General features: G+C 44.8%; 1 protein-coding gene across 17 annotated transcripts in view; it reads left to right on the top strand.

Moving 5' to 3' along the window:
* LOC106608716 (adhesion G protein-coupled receptor L3) overlaps positions 1-27,048 on the top strand; it is a 314,147-nt gene that overhangs the window by 188,710 nt on the left and 98,389 nt on the right. For all 17 annotated transcript variants that reach the window (XM_045721694.1, XM_045721685.1, XM_045721691.1 and 14 more), the window contains 3 exons: positions 12,807-13,157; positions 16,420-16,523; positions 25,991-26,176. In XM_045721694.1, the coding sequence (XP_045577650.1) occupies positions 12,807-13,157; positions 16,420-16,523; positions 25,991-26,176 (641 nt within the window). The remainder of the gene's footprint in view (positions 1-12,806; positions 13,158-16,419; positions 16,524-25,990; positions 26,177-27,048) is intronic.

The raw sequence follows: 27,048 nt of genomic DNA on the forward strand, positions 1-27,048 counted from the left end.
CTGACCCGTTTGTCCTTCTGTAATTGCTTCATGCGAAATACACAACTTTGCTCAAGGACATAGTCGAGCTTTCTTTATTTCTCTGCCCTCCTCTGCCTCTTATAGCGGACTGTGGGAACAGGTTTTTGAATAAGCGTATCCCTAACAACATGACTTAGAATAGCCAAGCAGTTTATTAGCCAATAGCCAAGCAGTTTGCTGGACATCATGTAACCATTATTTTATTTCATGACTCACTAGGTGATGTGCTGGTTTTTATAGAAAATAATAATTATATATATATATATATATCTATATATATATATATATCTATATTCTATATCTATATATATATATATATATATATATATATATATATATATATATATATATATATATATATATAAAATAAGTTTTATTGTCACAGTGAAATGTGTTGTTTTACGGGTTCAGCCATAGTAGTACGGTGCCCCTTGAGCAAATGTAGGCTTAAGTGCCTTGCTCAAGGACACATCGGCATATTTTTCACCTTGTCGGCTCGGGTATTCAAACCAGCAACATTTCAGTTACTGGCCCAACACTCTCACCGCTAGTCTACCTGCCGTGTAATAATTCCAGGCGCCCAATAATTTTCTAACCATAATTCCTGGCTCTCAGACAACCTACTGTAGTGACTGATTTTTATTTATTTTTTTACCTTTATTTAACTAGGCAAGTCAGTTAAGAACAAATTCTTATTTACAATGACGGCCTAGGAACAGTGGGTTAACTGCCTTGTTCAGGGGCAGAACGACAGATTTTTACCATGTCAGCTCAGGGATTTGATCTAGCAACCTTTTGGTTACTGGCCCAACGCTCTAACTACTAGGCTACCTGCCGCCTGTGATGTCAGTATTGCCCTATAACTAGGGGAAAGAGCACAACTAAATCTTTCAGAATTTTGTGAATCGTTGATAGATTTTCAACCACTTAATTTCATCCTTTTCCCGTAAAGGGGTTTTATAACTCAACGCTCTTATACAAGAATCGGCAACTTGGAGCATTGCGTGACATTGCAAGAGCATTAGGCCTACTTCTTATTCGAAATGCAGATGTAGATCTGCTATTGGAGCATTGTTAGTTTGCTATGTGGTGAACTCATCTTTGTATGGTCATGGTAGCAATAGTCTCATTGAGAAATTTGAAAAAGCTATTATTTGAGGGTCTGTTCATTGGTCAACATTGACCTGGGTTTGGGGTCATGGTTTGAGGTCATGGTTGGTATGTGTTGCCTGCTTCCTCTTTGAAAATATCTCTGCAATATTAAAGGGGCAATCTGTAGTTGCTACATCCATTTTTGGACTTATAAAAGAATGATATACCCATCGATTCTTGATTCATGAGCTAACTGTGACACCCTGTCAGAACCCAGAAGAAAAGCTTGTTTTACTCCATTGTTTGTAAACATTGTACATATAAAGAAACACTGTATAACCTCTAAACATGGTTAAAATGATCATTTTGATACCATGGATGGTCAGTCATTGCATCCATAGCTCTGTCTATGAAATTGAGGTGATACATTTCTCCAGGCCCGTCCCTCTGCTTTTTTACCAAAACCAAGATGGGGTGTCTACTTTGTTTCCACTGCAGATTGGCCCTTTAAGTATCTGGCCTGTAAATAAAAAATGGGAAAGTGATAGCGTAATACGGTATCACAAATACTGACTTAACAAGGTCCCAGGGAATTTAAAATGGCCATCCTGAATGCTGACAATCATTTAAATGTTTACATTTTAGTCATTTATAAGACACTCTTAACCCTAGTTGCTCTTGTATGTCGCTCTGGATAAGTGCCCTGCTCAAAGGCACATCGACAGATTAGTTTGCCTATTTTTCTCCAGACATAGTGCTTTGCATTCAGGCCAAAGAGTTACTTTTTTGTCTCATCAAACCACAGAATCTATTGCCAAATGCTCTCGAGTCTTTCACGTGCCTTTTTGCAAGCTCCAGGCGTGCTGTCATGTGCTTTTTTCTCAGGAGTGGCGTCCATCTGTCCACTACCCCATAAAGCCAAGACTGGTGAAGTGCTGAGACTGTTATCCTTCTGGCAGGTTCTCCCATCTCAGCCAAGGAACTCTGTAGTTCTGTCAAAGTGGTCATTGGGTTCTTGGCCACATCCCTGACCAATGTCATTTCTTTTGTTTATTAGGGGGTAGATCAGATTTAATATTGCAGATAGATTGTACTGTAGCTTCCATCAATATAATTGCCTGCATAATTTCCAATCCCCCATATATATATATATATATAAACTCAGCAAAAAAAGAAACAGCCCTTTTTCAGGACCCTGTCTTTCAAAGATAATTCATAAAAATCTAAATAACTTCACAGATCTAAATTGTAAAGGGTTTCAACACTGTTTCCCATGTTTGTTCAATGAACCATAAACAATTAATGAACATGCACCCGTGGAACGGTTGTTAAGACACTAACAGCTTACAGACGGTAGGCAATTAAGGTCACAGTTATGAAAATTTAGGACACTAAAGAGGCCTTTCTACTGACTCTGAAAAACACCAAAAGAAAGATGCCCAGGGTCCCTGCTCATCTGTGTGAACGTGCCTTTGGCATGCTGCAAGGAGGCATGAGGACAGCAGATGTGGCCAGGGCAATAAATTGCAAAGTCCGTACTGTGAGACGCCGAAGACAGCGCTACAGGGAGGCAGGACGGACAGCTGATCGTCCTCGCAGTGGCAGACCACGTGTAACACCTGCACAGGATTGGTACATCCGAACATCACACCTGCGGGACAGGTACAGGATGGCAACAACAACTGCCCGAGTTACACCAGGAAAGCACAATCCCTCCATCAGTGCTCAGACTGTCCACAATAGGCTGAGAGAGGCTGGACTGAGGGCTTGTAGGCCTGTTGTAAGGCAGGTCCTCACCAGACATCACTGGCAACAATGTCGTCTATGGGCACAAACCTCCCGTCGCTGGACCAGACAGGACTGGCAAAAAGTGCTCTTCGCTGACCAGTCGCGGTTTTGTCTCACCAGGGGTGATGGTCAGATTCATGTTTATTGTCTAAGGAATGAGCGTTACACTGAGGCCTGTACTCTGGAGCGGGATAGATTTGGAGGTGGAGGGTCCGTCATGGTCTGGGGCGGTGTGTCACAGCATCATCGGACTGAGCTTGTTGTCATTGCATCCTCCTCCCTCATGTGGTACCCTTCCTGCAGGCTCATCCTGACATGACCCTCCAGCATGGCAATGCCACCAGCCATGCTGCTCTTTCTGTGCGTGATTTCCTGCAAGACAGGAATGTTAGTGTTCTACCATGGCCAGCGAAGAGCCCGGACCTAAATCCTATTGAGCACGTCTGGGACCTGTTGGATCAGAGCGTGAGGGCTAAGGCCATTCCCCCCAGAAATGTCCAGGAACTTGCAGGTGCCTTGGTGGAAGAGTGGGGTAACATCTCACAGCAAGAACTGGCAAATCTTGTGCAGTCTATGAGGAGGAGATGCACTGCAGTACTTAATGCAGCTGGTGGCCACACCAGATACTGACGGTTACTTTTGATTTTGACCCCCCCCCTTTGTTCAGGGACACATTATTCAATTTCTGTTCGTCACATGTCAATTGTTGAATCTTGTTATGGTCATACAAATATTAACACATGTTAAGTTTGCTGAAAATATATGCAGTTGACAGTGAGAGGACATTTCTTTTTTTGCTGAGTTTATTTATATATACACACACACACAGTACCAGTCCAACGTTTGGACACACCTTCTCATTCAAGGGTTCTTCTTTATTTTTTACTATTTTCTACATTGTAGAATAATAGTGAAGACGTCAAAACTATGAAATGACACATATGGAATCATGAAGTTACCAAAAAAGGGTTAAACAAATCAAAATATATTTTATATTTGACATTCTTCAAAGTAGCCACCCTTTGCCTTGATGACAGCTTTGCACACTCTTGGCCTTCTCTCAACCAGCTTCATGAGGTAGTTCCTGGAATGCATTTCAATTCACTGGTGTGCCTTCTTAAAAGTACATTTGTGGAATTTATTTCCTTCTTAATGCGTTTGAGCCAATCAGTTGTGTTGTGACAAGGTAGGGTTGGTATACAGAAGATAGCCCTATTTGGTAAAAGACCAAGTCCATATTATGGCAAGAACAGCTGAAATAAGTAAAAAGAAATTACAGTCTGTTTCTTTAAGACATGAAGGTCAGTCAATACAGAACATTTCAAGAACTTTGAACGTTTCTTCAAGTGAAGTCGCAAAAACCATCAAGCGCTATGATGAAACTGGCTCTCATAAGGACCGCCAAAAAAATGCTTCACAGAGTTCAACTAACAGACCCATCTCAACATCAACTGTTCAGAGGAGACTGTGTGAATCAGGTCTTCATGGTCGAATTGAAGACGAGACTTGCTTGGGCCAAGAAACATGAGCAATGGACATTAGAACGATGGAAATCTGTCCTTTGGTCTGATGAGTCCGAGATTTTTGGTTCCAACCGCCGTGTCTTTGTGAGACGCAGAATAGGTGAATGGATGATCTCTGCATGTGTGATTCCCTCTGTGAGTCATGGAGGAGGAGGTGTGATGGTGTTGGGATGCTTTGCTGGTGACACTGTCTGTGATTTATTTAGAATTCAAGGCACACTTAACCAGAAAGCTACCACAGCATTCTGCAGTGATACGCCATCCCATCTGGTTTGCGCTTAGTAGGACTATCATTTGTTTTTCAACACGACAATGACCCAAACACATCCAGGCTGTGTATGGGCTATTTGATCAAGAAGGAGAGTGATGGAGTGCTGCATCAGATGACTTGGCCTCCACAATCACCCGATCTCAACCCAATTGAGATGGTGTGGGATGAGTTGGACCGCAGAGTGAAGGAAAAGCAGCCAACAGGCGCTCAGTATATGTGGGAACTCCTTCAAAACTGTTGGAAAAGCATTCCTCATGAAGCTGGTTGAGAGAATGCCAAGCGTGGCTGCTTTGAAGAATCTCAAATATAAAACATTGTTGTTTTTTAACACATTTTTGGTTACTACATGATTCCATATGTGTCATTTCATTGTTTTAATGAATCCACTATTAATCTATAATGTAGAAAATAGTAAAAATAAAGAAAAGCCCTTGAATGAGTAGGTGTGTCCAAACCTTTAACTGGTACTGTACATATATTTTTAAATATATTTTCCTTTATTATTTTCCACTAACCCTTCCACCCCTCCCCTAATTGGACTAAACTAATGAACAACAACACTTAGGCTTCTACTTCCAGCTGTTACATACTATATACATTTCACGGACACAATATAATTTACAATTTTTTAGTGTTTTTAGTGCTGTCCTTCCCTCAACCTCTCCCATCTATTTCTGATGTCCATCCAGTTCTATTTGCCATATATTTTTTAACTGTGCTGTTTCACAAATGTTCTGAACCTATATACATTTTACAGACACAGTATATTTTACTTTTGTTATCTTGTTGTTATTAGTCCCAACCTTCAGTTCCATTCAACCCCTCCCATCTCTCTTAACACCATCTGTATTGGATTTCTGTTTGCCATATTTTTTTCAACTGTGCTGTGATGCTTCATAAAAGTTCTGAACCTTTCTATTCTCATAGTTTCTACAGATTGTAAATTATTCATTTTTTTGTTGCTAAAACGATTATATTATTGATCGATTTGACTATGACTTTTCAAATCACCAAGTATTGCTATCTGAAGCGTTAGCTCCAGATAAATGTTGCAATTCTTCAGCCATTCCTGGCCCTGCGACCAAAACAAGCTACATATGGACAGTACCAAAATAAATGATCTAATGACTCTGTCTCTTCGCAGCAAAATCTGCAGAGCTGGGAAGGTCTTTCTTACCCGGTTTCTCAATTTGGTCGGACGGTCAGCTCTAGGAGTCTGGCTTGTTCCATATTTTTTTTAAATATCCCAATGATGGAGACCACTTTGCTCAAGGAAACATTCAACACGCTAGCAATTATTTTATACCTTTCCCCAGATATATGCCTCATCACAATTCTGTCTCTGAGATCCACGAACAGTTCCTTAGACTTCATGGTATAGTTTCTGCTCTGAAATGCACTGTCAACTGTGGGACCTTGTATAGACATGTCTAAACAATTGAATTGGCCACAAGTGCACTCCAATCAAGTTGTAGTGACATCTCAATTTGGAGTGTCACAGCAAAGGTGTGTGAATACTTATGTAAATGAGATTTCAGAATTTCACTTTCTAAAATATTTTCAAATTGGGCTATTGTGTGTAGATGAGTGATTTTAATTGTTTTATTACATTTTGAAAATGTAGAATAAGTCAAGGGGTATGGATGCTTTCTGAAGGCAATGTAGGCCGATAGGGCTCTGGTCAAAAGTTGTGCACTATATAAGGAATAGAATGCCATTTGGGACATACCCATAGCCCTCAGGCCAAGAGAGGTCCTTCACAATGCGTTTCAAGCGAAATTGAAAGCAGCCTAGCCACCCAAGTGTTCGCGTGTGATACGAGAGATGCGCATCGCTATCCCTTAAAAATGGCTGAATAAATAGAAAGCGTCATTAACAAGTGAGGTAGATGTAACGTTGTGCTCTGGGATATGTTCCCCTCCATCACTCCATATGATCATTTCTGCGGAAGGAGCCGTTGTGCATTGTAGCACAGATTAACGTTAATGCGTTACTGTCATTGTTGATGGCGATGCTAAAGTCTTTGACGAAGGGAGACATGTTAGACCTATTTCTGCGTTCGTTCTCTTTTGATTGGCGGGTAGAAGAAGAGTTATATGACACATTAGGGTGGGTGGGTGTGTGGGTGGGTGCACATGTACACAATGTGTGTTATTAACAGTGGCTGTATACGTTTAAGTATGATGTGCACGTATGTTTTGTGAGCAGGCAAAAGTGCTATAGGATGTCATTAAATGTTCATTACGATTAGGGAAAACGGTGCCTCTGTGCCTCCTGTTAGTTTGATTAAATAGGATGCTTGTCAAGATAGTCTTTATTGATGGAGTAGCCCCACAGCAGTCGACGGATACCTAGGGATCTTAAAAACACTTCAACACACTGTTTGTTGGAGAGAATAAAGCCTTGAAACTGTTTTTTACCACTAGAAAGAAAAAAATACACATTTAATCAAATAGCGGGATACTTTTGTTTGTTGTTGAATGTCACTGAATGTGTTTCACTGCTGATTTGTAATTCTTACCCTTTAATCAAGGACTTATTTAGACCTGGGACACCAGGTGGGAGTTAATTATCAGGTAGAACAGAAAGCAGCAGTAGTCCAGACCTCTGGACCTCCAGGCTGAATATAAATACCCCTACCATAGGCTTACACATTGTCAATGTAACATGCTTCACACTTACACAAAGGCCCCTGTACGACTTTATTTACTTTTTAAGCTATTTTCTACCTTTATGGAACAGCTAGAGAGAGAGAGAGAGGATGACAGTGGGAAAAGATGGAGAGAGGTTGTGTCAAAGGGTAGTAGGTTGTCACTGTAGATGGTTGTGCCAGAGGCTGCAGCATTACCGCTAGACCAGCCAGGCCACACAAAGGACCCTGTTTTCGTCCTGTATTATCCCCCTTTATTGTAGGATGGTATCAGCATCATCGATCATGCTTGTCACTTTTGCTGCACTTAACTATTTGTAGAAGAGCAAACGCCTGCTTCATGATTGCATTTGGAATATATTGCCGCATCAGAGTGGCTATGGGAACTAACCTCTATTCTCCAGAGAGCTAGGTTTCCCTAGGGTTCTACCTCCTATATCCTGGGGCCCACTAAGACACAAGATAATGGCCACAGAGGTGAGAGTTAGAGGGACAGCTCCCTTATAACAGGAAGGGTGTGTGTTATTGTCTTCCTCTCTCGGTGTGTGTGTGTGTGTGTGTGTGTGTGTGTGTGTGTGTGTGTGTGTGTGTGTGTGTGTGTGTGTGTGTGTGTGTGTGTGTGTGTGTGTGTGTGTGTGTGTGTGTTGTCATTGATTTGCCTGCCCTCTCCCACTGTTTGCTGGAGTGTTATGAGGCCTGACCTTTCCATCCTGGCCCTAACCATTTACAGCTAAGCTTAGACCACACAGTCATAAGATGCTTGTTTCTGAATACAATCAGGGAGGGGAGGGAGGAGAGTTGAGGTGGGCTTTAGCTGAAATGATTGATGAGCATATCATGGGGGATTGTAATGATGTGGTGGGGGTAGGGGGGTGTGTTTGTTTGTGTGTGTGTGGTGGGGGTAGGGGTGTGTGTTTGTAGATCTGCCTACGGTGTGTTTGCCTTTGTGATTGCTGAGGTGTACGTGGGGGGTGGTGGGGGGGGGGTTGTTTGTGTGTGTGTGGTGGGGGTAGGGGTGTGTGTTTGTTTGTGTGTGTGTGTGTGTGGTGGGGGTAGGGGTGTGTGTTTGTTTGTGTGTGTGTGGTGGAGCTGGGGGTGTGTGTTTGTAGATCTGCCTACGGTGTGTTTGCCTTTGTGATAGCTGAGGTGTACGTGTGGGGGGGGGGGTGTTGTGTTTGTGGAATCAAACCCTTAACCCAAGACCACAGGGAAACAAGATCATAAGAGAATCTTTAATGTCTATCTGCGCTTGTGGTGTACGGGTCAGCTGTTTGGTCACCCACCCCTGCAATTGCTAATAACCCATCCATAACTGCCCGACTCTGTGATAAAGTGAGGCCCGCACCTGACCCTAGACCGCTAATATAGAAAATGCTCTGAGAGGGCGGAATGATTTGTTGTTGGGGTGCAGGATTTACTTTTGCCTAAATTTTTCTACTTATAATTTCCGCCATTTTGGTAGGCTATTTGTTAGTCAACTTGTCTATAATTAAATACATGCAGCATATCTTCTGTGATTATGTTGCCTTAGAAGATTAAATAAACCCTCGCTCACCAGAATGTCATAAATCGACAATATTCAACAAAATCGACAAAAGCTTTGACAAAGGCCTTGAGGACAATACGTAAAGCTTAATTAAGAACAGTAAAACTGGCAAGAGCTGTGTGGGTTTGTCTGTTCTTTCATAAATCGATAGAATGAAATGAATGCTTCAATCTACACAGAACAAAAATATAAACGCAACATGTAAAGTGTTGGTCCCATGTTTCATGAACTGAAATAAAAGATCACAGAAATGTTCCATACCCACAAAAATATTATTTCTCTCAAATTTTGTGTACAAATTTCTTTATATCCCTGTTGGTGAACATTTCTTCTTTGCTAAGATAATCCATCCACCTGACAGGTGAGGCATATCAAGAAGATAATTAAACAGCATGATAATTACACAGGTGCACCTTGTGCTGGGGACAATAAAAGGCCACTCTAAAATGTGCAGTTTTGTCACTCAACATATTGCCACAGATGTCTCAAGTTTTGACGGAGTGCACAATTGGCATGCTGACTGCCGGGAATGTCCACCAGAGCTGTTGCCAGAATGTTCATTTTTCTACCATAAGCCAACTCCAGCATTGTTTTAGAAAATCTGACAGGACAACCAACCGGTCTCAAATGCAAACCATGTGTATTGAGTCGTGTTGGCAAGGGGTTTGCTGATGTCAACATTGTGAACAGAGTGCCCCATGGTGGCGGTGTGGTTATGGTATCTATCGGCATGCATAAGCTACGGACAACGAACACAATTGCATTTTATCGATGGCGATTTGAATGCACAGAAATAGCGTGAGGAGATCCTGAGGTCCATCGTGAGGCCAATTTTTATTTTCTTTTTAAAGTATCTGTGACCAACAAATGTATATCTGCTTTCCCAGTCATTTGAAACCATAGATTAGGGCTTTTTTTTATTGACAGATTTCGTCATAGGAACTGTTTTTATATTTTTGTTCAGTATAGTTGACATCAGTAAAGTTTTCTGTCATCTCTGCTTCTTTCATGGAGCAAACATTACTGGCCCTCCCTTATCTTTATTTTAAACTCTCCATTTCGCAGCTTTTCTCTTATTGAATTAAACAACGACATTGTCCTTTTTGCCTCTGTAGATTGACATGTACTTTTTCTGCCCGTTCCCAAAAGCATTTGGCGATTAGCGTGTAGGCTGTTTGGCACGCGTACACTTAGGCCCTAAAGCTTATAGGCTTACACACTAATGCCAGATAGCCTAAAAATAATGAAAAAAACATCAATGTACCCTATAAATAAATAAGTTGTACACGAACGATACATTTATGAATTTTTTATGAGTTGTTTTCTCTTTATTCAACCCACCTGGCACCCACCCGACCTTCATCCACAAAATATTTCATGACTCTAAACCCGCCCGCTCCGCAGATATAACCACGGGGACTGCGGGTTGAACCCACACATCACTAATCCGCGTCGCGGGGAGACAAAGAAAAACAATGTCATATTTACGACACCATTGTCTTCCTCCCCCCCCCCCTAGAATCACACAGCTACAATACTGTTATGCAGAAAGGCTTGGTATGTACACAAACACACATTTTAAATACTTTTTTGAATCCATAAATAACAGTACATCATAAAGGATTCAAACATTTTTAAAGGTTTTTGATGCAAGGACACTTAATGAAACAAAAAGCACCTTCTCCACCACACAGCTAGGCTCCCCCATAACGGCTGAAACACAGCAGTACCTTCTCCACCACACAGCTAGGCTCCCCCATAACGGCTGAAACACAGCAGTACCTTCTCCTCCACACAGCTAGGCTCCCCCATAACGGCTGAAACACAGCAGTACCTTCTCCTCCACACAGCTAGGCTCCCCCATAACGGCTGAAACACAGCAGTACCTTCTCCTCCACACAGCTAGGCTCCCCATAACGGCTGAAACACAGCAGTACCTTCTCCTCCACACAGCTAGGCTCCCCATAACGGCTGAAACACAGCAGTACCTTCTCCACACAGCTAGGCTCCCCCATAACGGCTGAAACACAGCAGTACCTTCTCCTCCACACAGCTAGGCTCCCCCATAACGGCTGAAACACAGCACTACCTTCTCCTCCACACAGCTAGGCTCCCCCATAACGGCTGAAATACCTTAGTACCTTCTCCTCCACACAGCTAGGCTCCCCCATAACGGCTGAAACACAGCAGTAACTTCTCCTCCACACAGCTAGGCTACCCCATAACGGCTGAAACACAGCAGTAACTTCTCCTCCACACAGCTAGGCTACCCCATAACGGCTGAAACACAGCAGTACCTTCTCCTCCACACAGCTAGGCTCCCCATAACGGCTGAAACACAGCAGTACCTTCTCCTCCACACAGCTAGGCTCCCCATAACGGCTGAAACACAGCAGTACCTTCTCCTCCACACAGCTAGGCTCCCCCATAACGGCAGAAACACAGCAGTACCTTCTCCTCCACACAGCTAGGCTCCCCATAACGGCTGAAACACAGCAGTACCTTCTCCTCCACACAGCTCGGCTCCCCATAACGGCTGAAACACAGCAGTACCTTCTCCTCCACACAGCTAGGCTCCCCATAACGGCTGAAACACAGCAGTACCTTCTCCTCCACACAGCTAGGCTCCCCCATAACGGCTGAAACACAGCAGTACCTTCTCCTCCACACAGCTAGGCTCCCCATAACGGCTGAAACACAGCAGTACCTTCTCCTCCACACAGCTAGGCTCCCCATAACGGCTGAAACACAGCAGTACCTTCTCCTCCACACAGCTAGGCTCCCCCATAACGGCTGAAACACAGCAGTACCTTCTCCTCCACACAGCTAGGCTCCCCCATAACGGCTGAAACACAGCAGTACCTTCTCCTCCACACAGCTAGGCTCCCCCATAACGGCTGAAACACAGCAGTACCTTCTCCTCCACACAGCTAGGCTCCCCCATAACGGCTGAAACACAGCAGTACCTTCTCCTCCACACAGCTAGGCTCCCCCATAACGGCTGAAACACAGCAGTACCTTCTCCTCCACACAGCTAGGCTCCCGCATAAGGGTACCTAGTCAGTTGTTATGCACTACTCTTAGGCAGGCTTGCAATCTGAAGGCCACGTACGCTAAGTCTTTGTATGAACTGCAACCATTAACAACATGTGCAACAGACTCCATTACATTTAACTCAGGGTGTAAAATACAGAAGGGATCACGGTTTGCAGGGTACCAGATTGTTAGGTTGTATTTTGTTGGTAGAACTTCCAGCCTCACCTTAACAGTAAAGGTGAGCATGTCCTCACCAATGGCAGCATTCTGGTACATGGAATGGGAGACAAAATGGTCAGCACAGTGCAGAGCACCAAGTTTCCCCTGCAGCCTCAGGCCAGTCCAGTGCTGCCGTAGCTACATCCGTCTGATACCGAGGAGTGTAGTCCTCGATTTAGGATGAGATGGTCCATCATGGGTGACAGAAGCCTCCACAACAACACAGGGGTCTGCAACAACTGCATCAGAGGCAGTCACACACAAACGCGCACATACACTCACACACACAGGTGGAAATGGATGCCTGTGTGCTTGTTCCTAGCTGTGGGAGTCTACCAGCTCCTCAGTAGAAACTGAGCCTGCACAACCAAGCAACACCTGCCAGATCCAATTGATCCAGTTTGAACTATCTCCTCCTAAACTGACACTGGAGATAGGAACGATTGAACCCCTCTGAGTGTTTTTGCGCTGACCCTGAAATAAATTAGCCTCTCAGACCTAAATGTAGTGTGACTGAATAAATAAAGAAAATACATTGCTCAGAATCTCTTTTTTTCTCTTTCTCTATCCCTACTCCATTTTGAAGGCTGTTATTTCTCCCTCAACTCTTTTTTTTTTCTCGGTTTACTGATTCTCTTTCTTTCATCTCTCCTGCTACAGAATCGTCATCATCTGTGATCGTTTTTATGGATACCACGACAACGCGGACTACAACTCGACCTGCGACGGTTTCCATGACAACCACGCCAACAACCAGCTCCACCACAACCACCAGGGCCTCTGCGACGACCTCCGTTGCCCAGCGACCGCGCACCACCTCGACTACCCTGCCGCCGCCATTGCCGCCAGCAGAGGGCAATGTCCCAGAGGGCAACACAAGATCGTCCCCGTCCTCCAAGCTCCCCAACGTCGGCATTGAGTACTGTAACCCCATGATCATGTCAGACGTGTCCTGGCCCAAGACCAGACAGGGACTGGTGACCAGGCAACCATGCCCAACTGGAACGATAGGTAATGGGTTTGTTCTACTTAATACTGTGGTTAGCCTGCAGCAGGATGGCATTTATTGTCATGAATCTTGACCTGGAGGCGTCTCTGCAGAGGGGTGACTAGCTTGCATACCCACAAAGTTGTAAAATCTGATTTTGAACCTAACCTTAACCAGACTGCTAGCCCTAATGCTTAACTCCAACCTTAAGTTAAGACCAAAATGTCATTTTTTGTTTTCATGAATTTTTATGATATAGCCAGTTTTGACTTTGCAGCTTGCCCATCTAACGGAAATCGCTCAGTTCTGCCTCCAGGACAAGATTCATGACAATAAACGTCAACCTGCTAGCCTGCGTCTGAAATGGCATATTCACTGGGCCCTGGTAAAAGTACATAGACCACTATAGGCCTACACTATGGTCATGTACAGTTGGTAGTTGTCAAATATAGCAACTCACTATCCGGGGTTGAATTATCTGACAGTGTAACAAACGTGAGTTTAATTGTTATATGTGTTGATGTTTATGTTAATTATGGCATCAAACAACTGCTTAAAGCACTGTGTAGTACAGGCAATGTAGGGCCATGTCTGAAGTATCACCAAAATAGATTAGTGATCCCTGCGGGACTCAAACCCACGACCTTTCTATCGCCATGCTTTTACCAACTGACCCCACTGTATGGAATATTGAACATTGTGCATAAGGATGCCAATGGTCATGAGCCATGAGTCTGGCCCTCAGAGACAAACTAGAATCCTCTGCGAGCTCCTGAATTGGCCCCTCAGGAATGGTGCTGATCATAAAAGACAGAGCTTTCCCCTTAAATCTGCTCTTTCTCACTGGGGGTGAATTTCCAAATGTAGTCATGCAGTTAACTCAATTAATAGTGAACCCCCCCCCCCTTCAATTTGTCGTCAAACACATTCTGCCGTTGATTTTCTCAACTCTGTACGGCTACCAATATTCAACTCATTATGAAAGCATATTGAAGTGTGACGTTTGGCTCGCCTGAATGTTTTCCTGAAAGTTATTTACAGGAATGTTCTGTTTGTATGTATCCTCCCATGCCTTATGTTTGACTCGCTGAGAGTAGAGAAGCTAAAGATGGCAACGGTACAGGACGTATGGAACCAAGACGTGGAATCCTCCCCTATGCTTCTTCAATCCAAGGAAACAATTAGCCAAATTAATTAACACTAAAATGTTGTTGTGTGTGTGTGTGTGCTCTTTAACGAGGACCAGGCGCTTACTGTAGATCGTAAGGCGCCACGTCACTGGTTTCTTCGTCTCCTCCTGTGCCAACTGGTATCAGGTCAAAAGGAATGGATACCAACATATTAAGATCCAAAAAGGTCAAGAGCCTCTGATATTAAGGGAAATAGTTTTGGAGTCAATAGTAAGCATAGATCTACATGGAGAGAGTGATATCAAAGAGAGATGGAAGAAATGCATGTGAATGTTGCCATTAGAATCAGTATCAATGCATTAGAAGATTTGTGTTGTAACATGGTGCCCACGTTGGCAAGGGTGTCAGTGGTTGTGTCCCAGTGCTGCTCAGGGCCCCTATTCACAAAGTAGCAAACTTGAAGTGCTGAAATAGGGCCAGTTTTGCTGTTGAGATCATAATGAATAAGATTATATGGAAAGGAGTGGGTCCTGATCCTAGATCAGCGCTACTATTTTTAAGATACGTTTTCATCACAAGCCCAGAAGTATTGCAACCAGGTTTGGGGACGGTCTTGTCTCTCGCCTTCTTTTCATCATTACCTGGCGACACCAGTCCCCGCGACGTGGCCCCTCGAACGCCTCTGGCGTATGGCACAACAAGAGGGACACAAAACCACCGAAGTAGAGGACGGCTTTGAGTTTCCTCACAGGCTGTCTTTGAAAGTTCCTTGAATCCCTACCATATCTCTCTCTCCAACATTCTCTCCCTCTTTCTATCTTTTCTGTCTTTCTCTCCCTCTGTCTTTCTCTCTCTCTATCATTCTCTGTCCATCTTTCTCTGTCTCTCTCACTCTATCGTTCTCTCTTCATCTTTATCTCTCACTCTGGCAGGTTGAGGCCTATCTGATAAACCCATCAAACGTTAGGAAGTCCAAGGAGGAACGGGAAGGAAATTGTGTGTCAGTCAAGTTGATATCAGTTAATGTTAGCAGTCTGTCTCCCCCTCCTCTCTATATCCCATGGACATGAACCAATCGGAGACTAGTGTTTTTCTTCCCCAGTCATGGAGTTGATAGTTTAAAAAAAAATACACAATTGCAGTTTATACACAGAGTGAATATAAACACTATCAATGGCACAGCCCACATTATGAACTTGTCCTGTTTTCCTCTATCTGTATCCCTTTAAAATGCGATGCAGGCCAAATGACACCCTATTCCCTTCATAGTGCACTACTTTTGACTAGGGCCCACAGGGGAGTGTGAGTTTAAATAGACGCAATCACCGTTTATACGCAGAGTTAGTAAAAGCACTAATAGGGGCGTAGTCCCATTTCTAACTGACCCTTTTTCAGAAGCCCTGTGTGACCCAGAGGCCACACACACACACGTCGCTCCACATCCCCGTCAGTACCAGTCGTCTCCCTCAGGCAGCATTAATTGACCTTTCGTAACGAACTCCAGGTTTTCTGACTTAATTGGAACACAGTTTGCAGTATTTTTGCCAGGGGTTCAACTGTCGCACCCGTTTAACACATGCAGAGGTGCGCCGACTCTTAATTACTAGATTCACACACTATCCAATATACCTCTGTAGGCCCTGAAGTGCTACCACAAAAATAAATGACTTAATTTAACATGTGTAGATGATGAAACCAGTAATTACATTCATTTTTCATATGCCCAAATATATTTATTTTAACATTAAGTTTAATTAGTTTTAAGAACATGGTAGTTTGATTGGGAAATTGATATTTCGGGGGCAAAGTCGTGACATGCACATTCATACGGACAAACACCAACAGATTGTATGAGGATGAACAATGAAAATAAAGACAAAGCAGTTGCGAGAAAACAGTCGTTTCGAAGCATGCATCTCGCAGTGGAATAGTTTTTTTTACCCTGGGGGATTGTTGGGTAACTGAAGCATGGTCTTCAGAGTAGTGAACCCTAATTCTGCCCTCAACTCTCCCCCTCCAGACATATGTTCAGGGGACCAACCTTTGTTTTCAAACCAACATGGTAATTGTCGTTGGTAGCATAGCGTTAATCTCCAGGGATAGCTTTGATATATGCTCTATTGTCTCTAACTCTGAGTGTTGTTTTCTTCCACAGGCGTGGCCATGTATCTGTGTATGGGGCCCGAAGGATACTGGGACCCCCAAGGGCCCGACCTCAGCAACTGTACGTCCCCGTGGGTCAATGTCATCACCCAGAAGGTAATGGGGCCCCAAGAGGCCCAACTCACAGATGCACGCACACTCGCGCATGGACACACACTCCGCGCTTGGCAATTCACACTTGTTCACTTGGCAACAATGGAAACTTCTTCGACCAAGGGGATACTACGCCCATCCTCTAGGACAGGGCCACTGTGTTCCACTGGTTTTCTTTGTCCGTGCTGAGAAGAACTTAGTCAATTAATGTCCACTCACTATAGACCCAAGGACAACAGTTGAAAGCAGCTGTCTTAGAACACTTTCCTCCCTACTGCATTGAGTTCACAATGTTGGCCAATACACCCACTACCCAATTGTGCCCCCCCCCTCCTCATTCTGCCATTTTCTTTAGGCCCAGAGGGGTCTATCTCATTCCCCGGATGAGAGTTACTCGAAGAGCTCCACACATTCTGTGTTTAAATCTATAATGGAGTGGCGCTCACAGAAGATGTGGTTATTGGGGCTACAGCAGTAGCGCTAGTAGTAGTAGTAGCATCACTATCCCTGTTTATGAAATGCATCGGATCTCACAAAATTTGCAGGAGCCCGAGGCATGCGGGCAATAACACTTATAATCCACTCCAGAGCAGCAAATCGCAGCCCCTTAACCAAACAGCGCTTTGTGGATATGGATTCACAGGTGGCAAAACAAAGTGAGCGAGAGAGGGAGGTAAATAGAGAGAGAGGGAGGTAAATAGAGAGAGAGGGAGGTAAATAGAGAGAGAAGGAGGTAAATAGAGAGAGAATGAGGTAAATAGAGAGAGGGAGAAGGAGGTAAAGAGAGAGAGAGAGGAGGTAAAGAGAGAGAGAGAGAGGTAAAGGAGAGAGAGGTAAAGAGAGGGGTAAAGAGAGAGAGAGAGGGAGGGAGGTAAAGAGAGAGAGAGAGGGAGGGAGGTAAAGAGAGAGAGGGGGAGGGAGGGAGGGAGAGAGAGAGAGAGGGAGGTAGAGAGGGGGAGGGAGGTAGAGAGAGAGAGGGAGAGGGAGGGAGGGAGGTAAAGAGAGAGAGAGGGAGGTAAAGAGAGAGAGAGAGAGGGAGGTAAAGAGAGAGAGAGAGAGAGAGAGAGAGAGAGGAGGTAAAGAGAGGGAGGTAAAGAGAGAGGGAGGTAGAGAGAGAGAGAGGGAGTTAGAGAGAGAGAGAGGGGAGGTAAAGAGAGAGAGGGGGAGGTAAAGAGAGAGAGGGGGGAGGTAAAGAGGGGTAGGTAAAGAGAGAGAGAGAGGGGAGGGAGCGAGAGGCAGGGAGGTAAAGAGAGAGAGAGGGAGGGCGGTAAAGAGAGGGAGGGAGGTAAAGAGGGAGGTAAAGAGGGAGGTAAAGAGAGAGAGAGAGAGAGAGGGAGGTAAAGAGAGAGAGAGAGAGAGAGGGAGGTAAAGAGAGAGAGAGGGAGGGAGGTAAAGAGAGAGAGGGAGGGAGATAAAGAGAGAGAGAGGGAGGTAAAGAGAGTGAGGGAGGTAAAGAGAGAGAGAGGTAGAGAGAGGGAGGGAGGTAAAGAGAGGGAGAGGGAGGGAGGTAAAGAGAGAGAAGGGGGTAAAGAGAGAGAGGAGGTAAAGAGAGAGAGGAGGTAAAGAGAGAGAGAGGGAGGGCTGTAAAGAGAGAGGGAGGGAGGTAAAGAGAGAGAGGGAGGGAGGTAAAGAGAGGAGGGAGGGAGGTAAAGAGAGAGAGAGAGGGAGGGAGAAAAGAGAGAGAGGGAGGGAGTTAAAGAGAGAGAGGGAGGGAGGTAAAGAGAGAGAGGAGGGAGGTAAAGAGAGAGAGAGGGAGGGAGGTAAAGAGAGGGAGGGAGGTGAAAAGAGAGAGGGAGGTAGAGAGAGAGGGGGAGTTAAAGAGCGAGAGGGAGGTAAAGAGGGGGGTAAAGAGTGAGAGGGGGGAGGTAAAGAGAGAGGGAGGTAAAGAGAGGGGGTAAAGTGAGAGAGAGAGGGAGGTAAAGAGAGAGAGAGAGAGAGGGAGGTAGAGAGAGAGGTAGAGAGAGGCAGGATGGTAAAGAGAGAGAGGTAGGGAGGTAAAGAGAGAGAGAGGGAGGGAGGTAAAGAGAGGGAGGGAGGTAAAGAGAGGGAGGGAGGTAAAGAGAGAGAGAGGGGGAGAGGTAAAGAGAGAGGGAGAGGTAAAGAGAGAGGGAGAGGTAAAGAGAGGAGGAGAGGTAAAGAGAGGAGGAGAGGTAAAGAGAGAGGGAGAGGTAAAGAGAGAGGGAGAGGTAAAGAGAGGGAGGAAGGGAGGTAAAGAGAGAGGGGCAGAGGTAAAGAGAGAGGGAGAGGTAAAGAGAGTGAGCGAGAGAGAGGGAGGTAAAGAGAGAGAGGGAGGTAAAGAGAGAGGGAGGCAGGTAAAGAGAGAGGGAGGGAGGTAAAGAGAGAGGGAGGGAGGTAAAGAGAGAGGGAGAGAGGGAGAGAGAGAGGGAGAGGGAGTAAAGAGAGAGAGAGGGAGGTAAAGAGAGAGGGAGGTAAAGAGAGAGGGAGGTTAAGAGAGAGAGGTAAAGAGAAAGAGAGGGATGGATGGAGGTAAAGAGAGGGAGGGAGGTAAAGAGAGAGAGGGAGGAAAAGAGAGAGAGAGGGTGGGCGGTAAAGAGAGAGAGAGGGTGGGCGGTAAAGAGAGAGAGGGAGGTAAAGAGAGAGAGAGGGAGGTAAAGAGAGAGAGAGGGAGGTAAAGAGAGAGTGAGGTAAAGAGAGAGAGAGAGGGAGGTAAAGAGAGGGAGGTAAAGAGAGGGAGGTAAAGAGAGGGAGGTAAAGAGAGAGACGGAGGGAGGTAAATAGTGAAAGAGGGAGGTAAAGAGAGAGAGGGAGGGAGGTAAAGAGAGAGAGGGAGGGAGGTAAAGAGAGAGAGAGGGAGGTAAAGAGAGAGAGGGAGGGAGGTAAAGAGAGAGAGAGGGAGGGAGGTAAAGAGAGAGAGAGGGAGGGAGGTAGAGAGGGAGGGAGGTAAAGAGAGAGAGGGAGGGAGGTAAAGAGTTAGAGAGGGAGGTAAAGAGAGGGTAAAGAGAGAGAGAGGGAGGTAAAGAGAGAGAGAGAGGGAGGTAAATAGAGTGAGGGAGGTAAAGAGAGAGAGAGGGAGAGAGAGGGAGGGAGATAAAGAGAGGGAGAGGGAGGGAGGTAAAGAGAGAGAGAAGGAGGTAAAGAGAGAGAGAGGGAGGGCTGTAAAGAGAGGGAGGGCCAGAGAGAGAGAGAGAGAGAGAGGGAGGGAGGTAAAGAGAGAGAGAGGGAGGGAGGTAAAGAGAGAGAGGGAGGGAGGGAGGTAAAGAGAGAGAGAGGGAGGGAGGTAAAGAGAGGGAGGGAGATAAAAAGAGAGAGGGAGGTAGAGAGAGAGGGGGAGTTAAAGAGAGAGGTAGGTAAAGAGTGGGGTAAAGAGTGAGAGGGGGGAGGTAAAGAGAGGGGGGAGGTAAAGAGAGGGGGAGAGGTAAAGAGAGAGGGAGCTAAAGAGAGAGAGAGGGAGGTAAAGAGAGAGAGAGGGAGGTAAAGAGAGAGAGAGGGAGGTAAAGAGAGAGAGAGGGAGGTAAAGAGAGAGAGGGGGAGGTAAAGAGAGAGAGGGGGAGGTAAAGAGAGAGAGAGGGGGAGGGAGCGAGAGGGAGGGAGGTAAAGAGAGAGAGGGGGAGAGAGAGGGAGGTAAAGAGAGAGAGAGGGAGGTAAAGAGAGAGAGGGGAGGTAAAGAGAGAGAGGGAGGTAAAGAGAGAGAGGGAGGTAGAGAGAGAGGGAGGGAGGTAGAGAGAGAGGGAGGGAGGTAGAGAGAGAGGGAGGTAAAGAGAGAGAGGGAGGTAAAGAGAGAGAGGGAGGTAAAGAGAGAGAGGGGAGGTAAAGAGAGAGAGAGGGAGAGAGAGAGAGGGGGGAGCGAGAGGGAGGGAGGTAAAGAGAGAGAGGGAGGGCGGTAAAGAGAGAGAGGGAGGTAAAGAGAGAGGGAGGGAGGGAGAGAGAGGGAGGTAAAGAGAGGGAGAGAGAGGTAGGTAACGAGAGAGAGAGGGGAGGGAGCTCAAGAGAGAGAGAGGGAGGGAGGTAAAGAGAGAGAAAGGGAGGGAGGTAAGGAGAGAGAGAGGGAGGGAGGTAAAGAGAGAGAGGGAGGTAAAGAGAGAGAGAGGGAGGTAAAGAGAGGGAGAGGGAGGTAAAGAGATAGTGAAGGAGGTAAAGAGAGAGAGAGCGAGGGAGGGCTGTAAAGAGAGAGGGAGAACCGTAGAGAGAGAGAGGGAGGGAGGTAAAGAGAGAGAGAGGGAGGGAGGTAAAGAGAGGGAGGGAGGGAGAGAGAGAGGGAGGGAGGTAAAGAGAGAGAGAGGGAGGGAGGTAAAGAGAGAGAGAGGGAGGGAGGTAAAGAGAGGGAGGGAGGTAAAAAGAGAGAGGGAGCTAGAGAGAGAGGGGGAGTTAAAGAGAGAGAGGGAGGTAAAGAGAGAGGGAGAGGTAAAGAGAGAGGGAAAGGTAAAGAGAGGGAGGGAGGTAAAAAGAGAGGGAGGGAGGTAAAAAGAGAGAGATCCAGATAAAGAAAGAGAGAGGGAGATAGGTAAAGAGATGGAGGGAGGTAAAGAGATGGAGGGAGGTAAAGAGGGAGAGGAGGTAAAGAGAGAGAGGGAGAGAGGGAGGTAAGGGTAGGGAGGTAAAGAGAGAGGGAGGTAAAGAGAGAGGGAATGGTAAAGGGAGAGGTAACGTGTGAGAGGGAGAGAGGGGGGGAGGTAAAGAGAGAGAGGGAGGGAGTTAAAGAGAGAGGGGGGAGGTATGTAAAGAGGGAGGGAGGTAGGTAAAGAGAGAGAGGGAGGGAGGTAAAGAGAGAGAGGGAGGGATGTAAAGAGAGAGAGGGAGGGAGGTAAAGAGAGGGAGGGAGGTAAAGAGAGGGAGGTAAAGAGAGAGAGAGGGAGGTAAAGAGTGATTGAGAGAGGAGGTAAAGTGAGTGAGCGAGAGAGAGGGAGGGAGGTAAAGAGAGAGAGGGAGGTAAAGAGAGAGAGAGGGAGGTAAAGAAAGAGAGCGAGAGAGAGGGAGGTAAAGAGAGAGCGAGAGAGAAAGGGAGGGAAAGAGAGAGCGAGAGAGATTGGGAGGGAAAGAGAAAGCGAGGGAGGTAGAGAGAGAATGGGCTGATGTTTTGGGTGTCAACTTCAGCTCAGTGCTGTAGTTGATATGGAGATGATTCCACTCTTCTGTTCTATCCTTTACCATAGTGTCGCTCTGTTTCCTGACTCAAATTCTTAGTCTATTATAGAATGCATCTCACACTCAAAGCAGCACAAAACTTGACACCTATACACCTTTCCCCTATACACATACTTGGTGGGAGTGACTATCGGAATATGGATACATTTTTAACAAAAGTGTTATTAATCTTTATTACGCAAATTAGGCATGAGCGATGTGCCTGTCATCCCTCGTTGTCGCTGTGGCGACAGGGAATTTAAATGAAGATCAACCTGTCAGGCGTCCCAGAATTCCGTCTGGCGCTTATTTTCACACCACTGTCCCTGGTTCTTCTCATTAACAGAAAGACGCAGAGAGATGAACTCGGAGAGAAAGAGACTGGGATTGAGGGAGAGAGGCTGAGAGAGAAGGAGTGATTGGGAGAGAGATGGGGAGGCTGAGAGAGCGGTGACAGTCCTCATTTTTTCTTACTTTGGCCATAGCTCTTCTTATTAAGATGGAGAGAGGAAGAGAAGGGGGAGAGAAGAAGAAGAGCTGTCTACCCTCCACACACTGTCCACACAGGCTCGGGGTTCTCGAAGAAAGGCAAATTAAGCCGGTGTAATTGGATCTGCTAATAAAAACAGAGGCAATGATTGCAAGGGATGGCCAAATAAATCATGTGAGACCCTTTGCCGTGGACACCGCAGTCTCCCCCTAATGCTTCTATTCATTCCTTTTATGGTACACTACTTTTAACCAGAGCTATACGAAATCTGTTCAGAAGTTGTGCACTACATAGGGAATAGGGTGTCATTTGGGACATAGTCCCAGACTTTGACTCCTACAGTGCATTTGGAAAGTATTCAGACACTCAGCCTTAATCTGAAATTGATTAAATGTATTTGTCTGCCATCAATATACACACAATACCCCATAATGAGAAAGCAAAAACAGGTTTAAGTAATGTTAGTAAATGTATAGAAAAAATCCCCTGAAATATCACATTTACATAAATATTCAGACCCTTTACTCAGTACTTTGTTGAATCACCTTTGGCAGTGATTACGGTCTTGAGTCTTCTTGGGTATGATTCTATAAGCTTGGCACATCTGTATTTGGGGAGTTTCTCCCATTGTTCTCTGCAGATCCTCTCAAGCTCTGTCAGGTTGGATGGGGAGCGTCGCTGCACAGTTATTTTCAGGTCTCTCCAGAGATGTTTGATTGGGTTCAAGTCCGGGCTCTGGCTGGTCCACTCAAGGACATTCAGAGACTTGTCCCGAAGCCACCCCTGCATTGTCTTGGCTGTGTGCTTAGGGCCGTTGCCTTGTTAGAAGGTGAACCTTCGCCGCACTCTGAGGTCCTGAGTGCTCTGGAGCAGGTTTTTATCAAGGATCTCTCTGTACTTTGCTACATTCATATTTCCCTCGATCCTGACTAGTCTCCCAGTCCCTGCCGCTGAAAAACATCCCCACAGCATGATGCAGCCACCACTGTGCTTCACCATAGGGATGGTGCTAAGTTTCCTCCATACGTGACACTTGGCATTCAGGCCAAAGAGTTCAATCTTGGTTTCATCAGAACAGAGATTGTTGTTTCTCATGGTCTGAGACTCCAAAAGGACTGTCATGTGCCTTTTACTGAGGAGTGGCTTCCGTCTGGCCACTCTACCATAAATGCCTGATTGGTGGAGTGTTGCAGAGATGGTTGTCCTTCTGGAAGGTTCTCCCATCTCCACAGAGGAACTCTGGAGATCTGTAAGTGTGACTCGGGTTCTTGTTCACCTCCCTGACCAAGGCCCCTCTCCCCCAATTTCTCAGTTTTTCGGGCGGCCAGCTCTAGGAAGAGTGTTATTGGTTCCAAACTTCTTCCATTTAAGAATGATGGAAGCCACTGTGTTCTTGTGGACTTTCAATGCTGCAGACATTTTTGTTGTACCCTTACCCAGATCCGTGCCTCTACACAATCCTGTCTCGGAACTCTACGGACAATTCCTTCAACCTCATGGCTTGGTTTTTGCTCTGACATGCACTGTCAACTGTGGGAAGTTATATAGAAAGGTGTGTGCCTTTTTCAAAATCATGTCCAATCAATTGAGTTTACAACAGGTGGACTCCAATCAAGTTGTAGAAACAGCTCAAGGATGATCAATGGAAACAGGATGCACCTGAGCTCAATTTAGTCTCATAGCAATGTGTGTGAATACTTATGTAAATAAGGTATTTCATTATTTATTCATTTTTGTATACATTTGCAAAAAAAATAAATATTGCTTTGTCATTATGGGGTATTGTTTGTAGATCAATGATTTTTTAAAAATTTAATCCATTTTAGAATAAGGCTGTAACACAACAAAATGGCAAAAAAGCCAATTGGTATGAATACTTTCCCGAATGCACTGTACTGTATGTATGAAATATCAGAGGAAAGAAGTGCATCATCCGCGAACACAGCCGACTAAACACAGATGTCTGACTTGGTTAGACTCCTAAACATGGCCCAAATTATATGTAGCCCAAATGCTGTCTCTTGGTCTTTCACTAAACCCAAGGCTAATCGAATGAAGGAAGCTATAAGCGTTCCAAAAATAGAGGGACCTTAGGAAGAATAGACCTTCGGAACCGTGCTCCAAATCAGATCCACCCTCACCTCTTCAATGTCCCTGTTGAATTTACTGTATATCCAGATTTTAAATGTCTTAAAGCTGTGTTTAGCACTCTAATTTTGACCAAATGAAATGTTCTTTCTGAACGGTAGTCAAATCTTCTGCATATGAAAACATTTCCCATTTGAATGGAACAGGTGTTATTCAATTAAATGTCTGGGTAGTAAAAACAAAAGAAAGCTAAACACAAAGTTATTTTTTTCGTAATCCAATTCAAGATAAATTAAAAGCACAGAAACACATTGCACTATGAAATGAGACTCCTCTAGACATCATTAGGCCTCTCTGCTTGGCAGATTTATGTGTTGTAATTTAAAAACCAAGAGACACAACGACTACAAAGCGGTTGCTAGTTTGTGGGCAAATGGAGACTCTTCGGAGGCAGTCTCATCCATGGCTTGAGGAGATGTTTTTATTAAATTGTTTCCCTCAGAAAATTTAAATAGGTACTCTCTCCAACCAAGTGGCATACATAGGGAATGATTCGTGGTTGTGCTTTGAAAACATTTGTTTTTCTTCCTCCGGAGTCTAAATAAAGAGCTGCTACATGCAATACAACAATAGACTGAGAGAGAAAGAGAAGGGGGGGAGAAAGGAGGGGAAGAATAAGTTGCTTGGTATAAGCAATATGGTGTAACTTCCACCTAGTGAGGCAAGGTCGAGCTATTATCAGATTGATTACAAATGTCAAATCATCACAGATCTCCACAGGTGCATAAGGGTGTAGGGTTTAGGGGATGATTTGGGATTGGCCCAGACAATTGGCGCTTGAGAGGGGGGATTATTGAGGATAGATGGAAAGCAGAAAAAAACCTTATTTCATACCAAAAGACCGCCAAAGTGAAAGACTGGAATGATCAATGTTTTTTTTTGCCAAAAGATCTCGCCAAAGCACAGTCACGACAATCACAGAAGTTCACTATGCGTCAGACAAAATTCATTTCAAACAGGCGTCATCCTCCGTGTGTGACATGTCTTCCCCCTAAAGCTAGCAGCTATTAGTTTCACTCTGCCTATAGACTTTTAAGGGGAGACTTGTCTCGATAGTTGACTTCATAATTGTTTCCTGATAGTCTATTAGCCCCAGTGTGCATTCAATGAAACAGTTCCTCACCTATTCAATTGCAGGCGATAGTGATATAAATCAGGAAATCTGTACATGCTAAACATTATTTTCTAACTTCAAACATTTTGTATAATGCCATTTTGTCATGTTTGAAATGTGTATATTGAAAATAATAAGTTCAATGCAGCGTATGTGTTTAGATACAGGGAGACGGATGACTGTAGGATTTTATTTATTTATGATGTAATAGTTTGACTTTGTCACAAATTTGAGACTGGAATGGATTTGGTTCTAGCCACTTTAAATCCAATCAAATAGCATAAAATAGTTTATACTTATACACTGGTCATTCAGCAACATTGAATGAAATATTGAATCCTCATATTATTGATTTGAACCAATCATATTACACACCGGCCTATTTTCTTCCCCTCGAGGACACCGTTATTAGCCAAATAGTGATAATTCTGCGCAAAACCTCCAATTTTGACCGGGCCAAATGGGTTCATGTTTGGCCAGCCCATCTGCATTTGCCCGAACTGCCCTATGGCCAGTCTGTTGGTACTATAGCTACATAGCATGATAGTCAGTGGTTAATTGCATACTGTGTATGTGTCAATGTGAATATGTGTCTGCCATCATGCTTGGTTAAATATGTGTATGTTGTTTTTCCAGCTCAAAGCAGGAGAGACTGCAGCCGTCATTGCCAGGGAGCTGTCGGAGCAAACAAAGAGTAACCTTCAGGCAGGGGACATCACCTACACAGTCAAGGCCATGGGTCAGCTTGTGGACCTACTTGACGTGCAGCTGAGGAACCTTACCCCTGGAGGCAAAGATAGTGCAGCCCGCAGCCTCAACAAGGTAGGTTTCTACCTCCAGTCTGGGAAAAGCAATGGCTGTGTCATTTCCTTTCCTCGTCTCCTTCCCTTCGGGACTAGTTGATTTGACAGATTGTGACAGGCGAGAGCAACATAACCAGTAGGGTTTCCAACCTTTCGCTTCGCCTATCCAGATTGTTCAGCTCAATGGTCCACCAAGGACACAGGATGAAGAAAGGAGGATATATATGAGAATTGATTCATAGCCGAAGAAAGAACTGACTTTATTCACCTTTGTTTCCTTCAATCTCTGAAACTTTCTTTTTCAACGGTGGAGGCCAGACAAGGATTTCAAGCCAGTCAAACCTGAACAGTGGGCATTGTTTTAATGATCTGTACTCCGGCCATAGCACTGTCATACCAAATTATCTCCTGCATTATTTCTCGCATCTAGCGATCTGCCCGGCCCTCAAAAAAAATAAAATCTACAAGCAGCCAAACGCAGGGGGATATCTCAAAGCCTCGCCGCATAGGCTGTTCTGCTTTATATTACCAAAAGTCAGTTGGGGTTATAACTAATTATAACAGCAAACGCGTGGGTAGGATTATTCCAAAGTAGGTAGACTTTTTAAAGGGGTCATACGGATATTCCAGGCACGTCTGGAGCGGTTCTCATGCCATGCTCGTTTCTTTCTAATGACAGAGGAAATGTATTAAACATAGCTGTTTTCTAAACCCAAGAGTGCCTGAGTTTTTTTGTAGCCCCAACCTAATGCAATTATTCCCAAATTCACAGTTGGGTACACATAGGGGCACTCAGGCAATGTGACGCAACCAATGGAAAAGCAAACATCAGTGAAATTCAAAATGTCAGCCGTTAATTTGTTTTAGCGGCTTCACTTGTAGTGGAACAAT

The sequence above is a fragment of the Salmo salar genome, chromosome ssa07 (genome assembly GCF_905237065.1).
Source record: "Salmo salar chromosome ssa07, Ssal_v3.1, whole genome shotgun sequence".
NCBI lineage: Eukaryota > Metazoa > Chordata > Actinopteri > Salmoniformes > Salmonidae > Salmo > Salmo salar.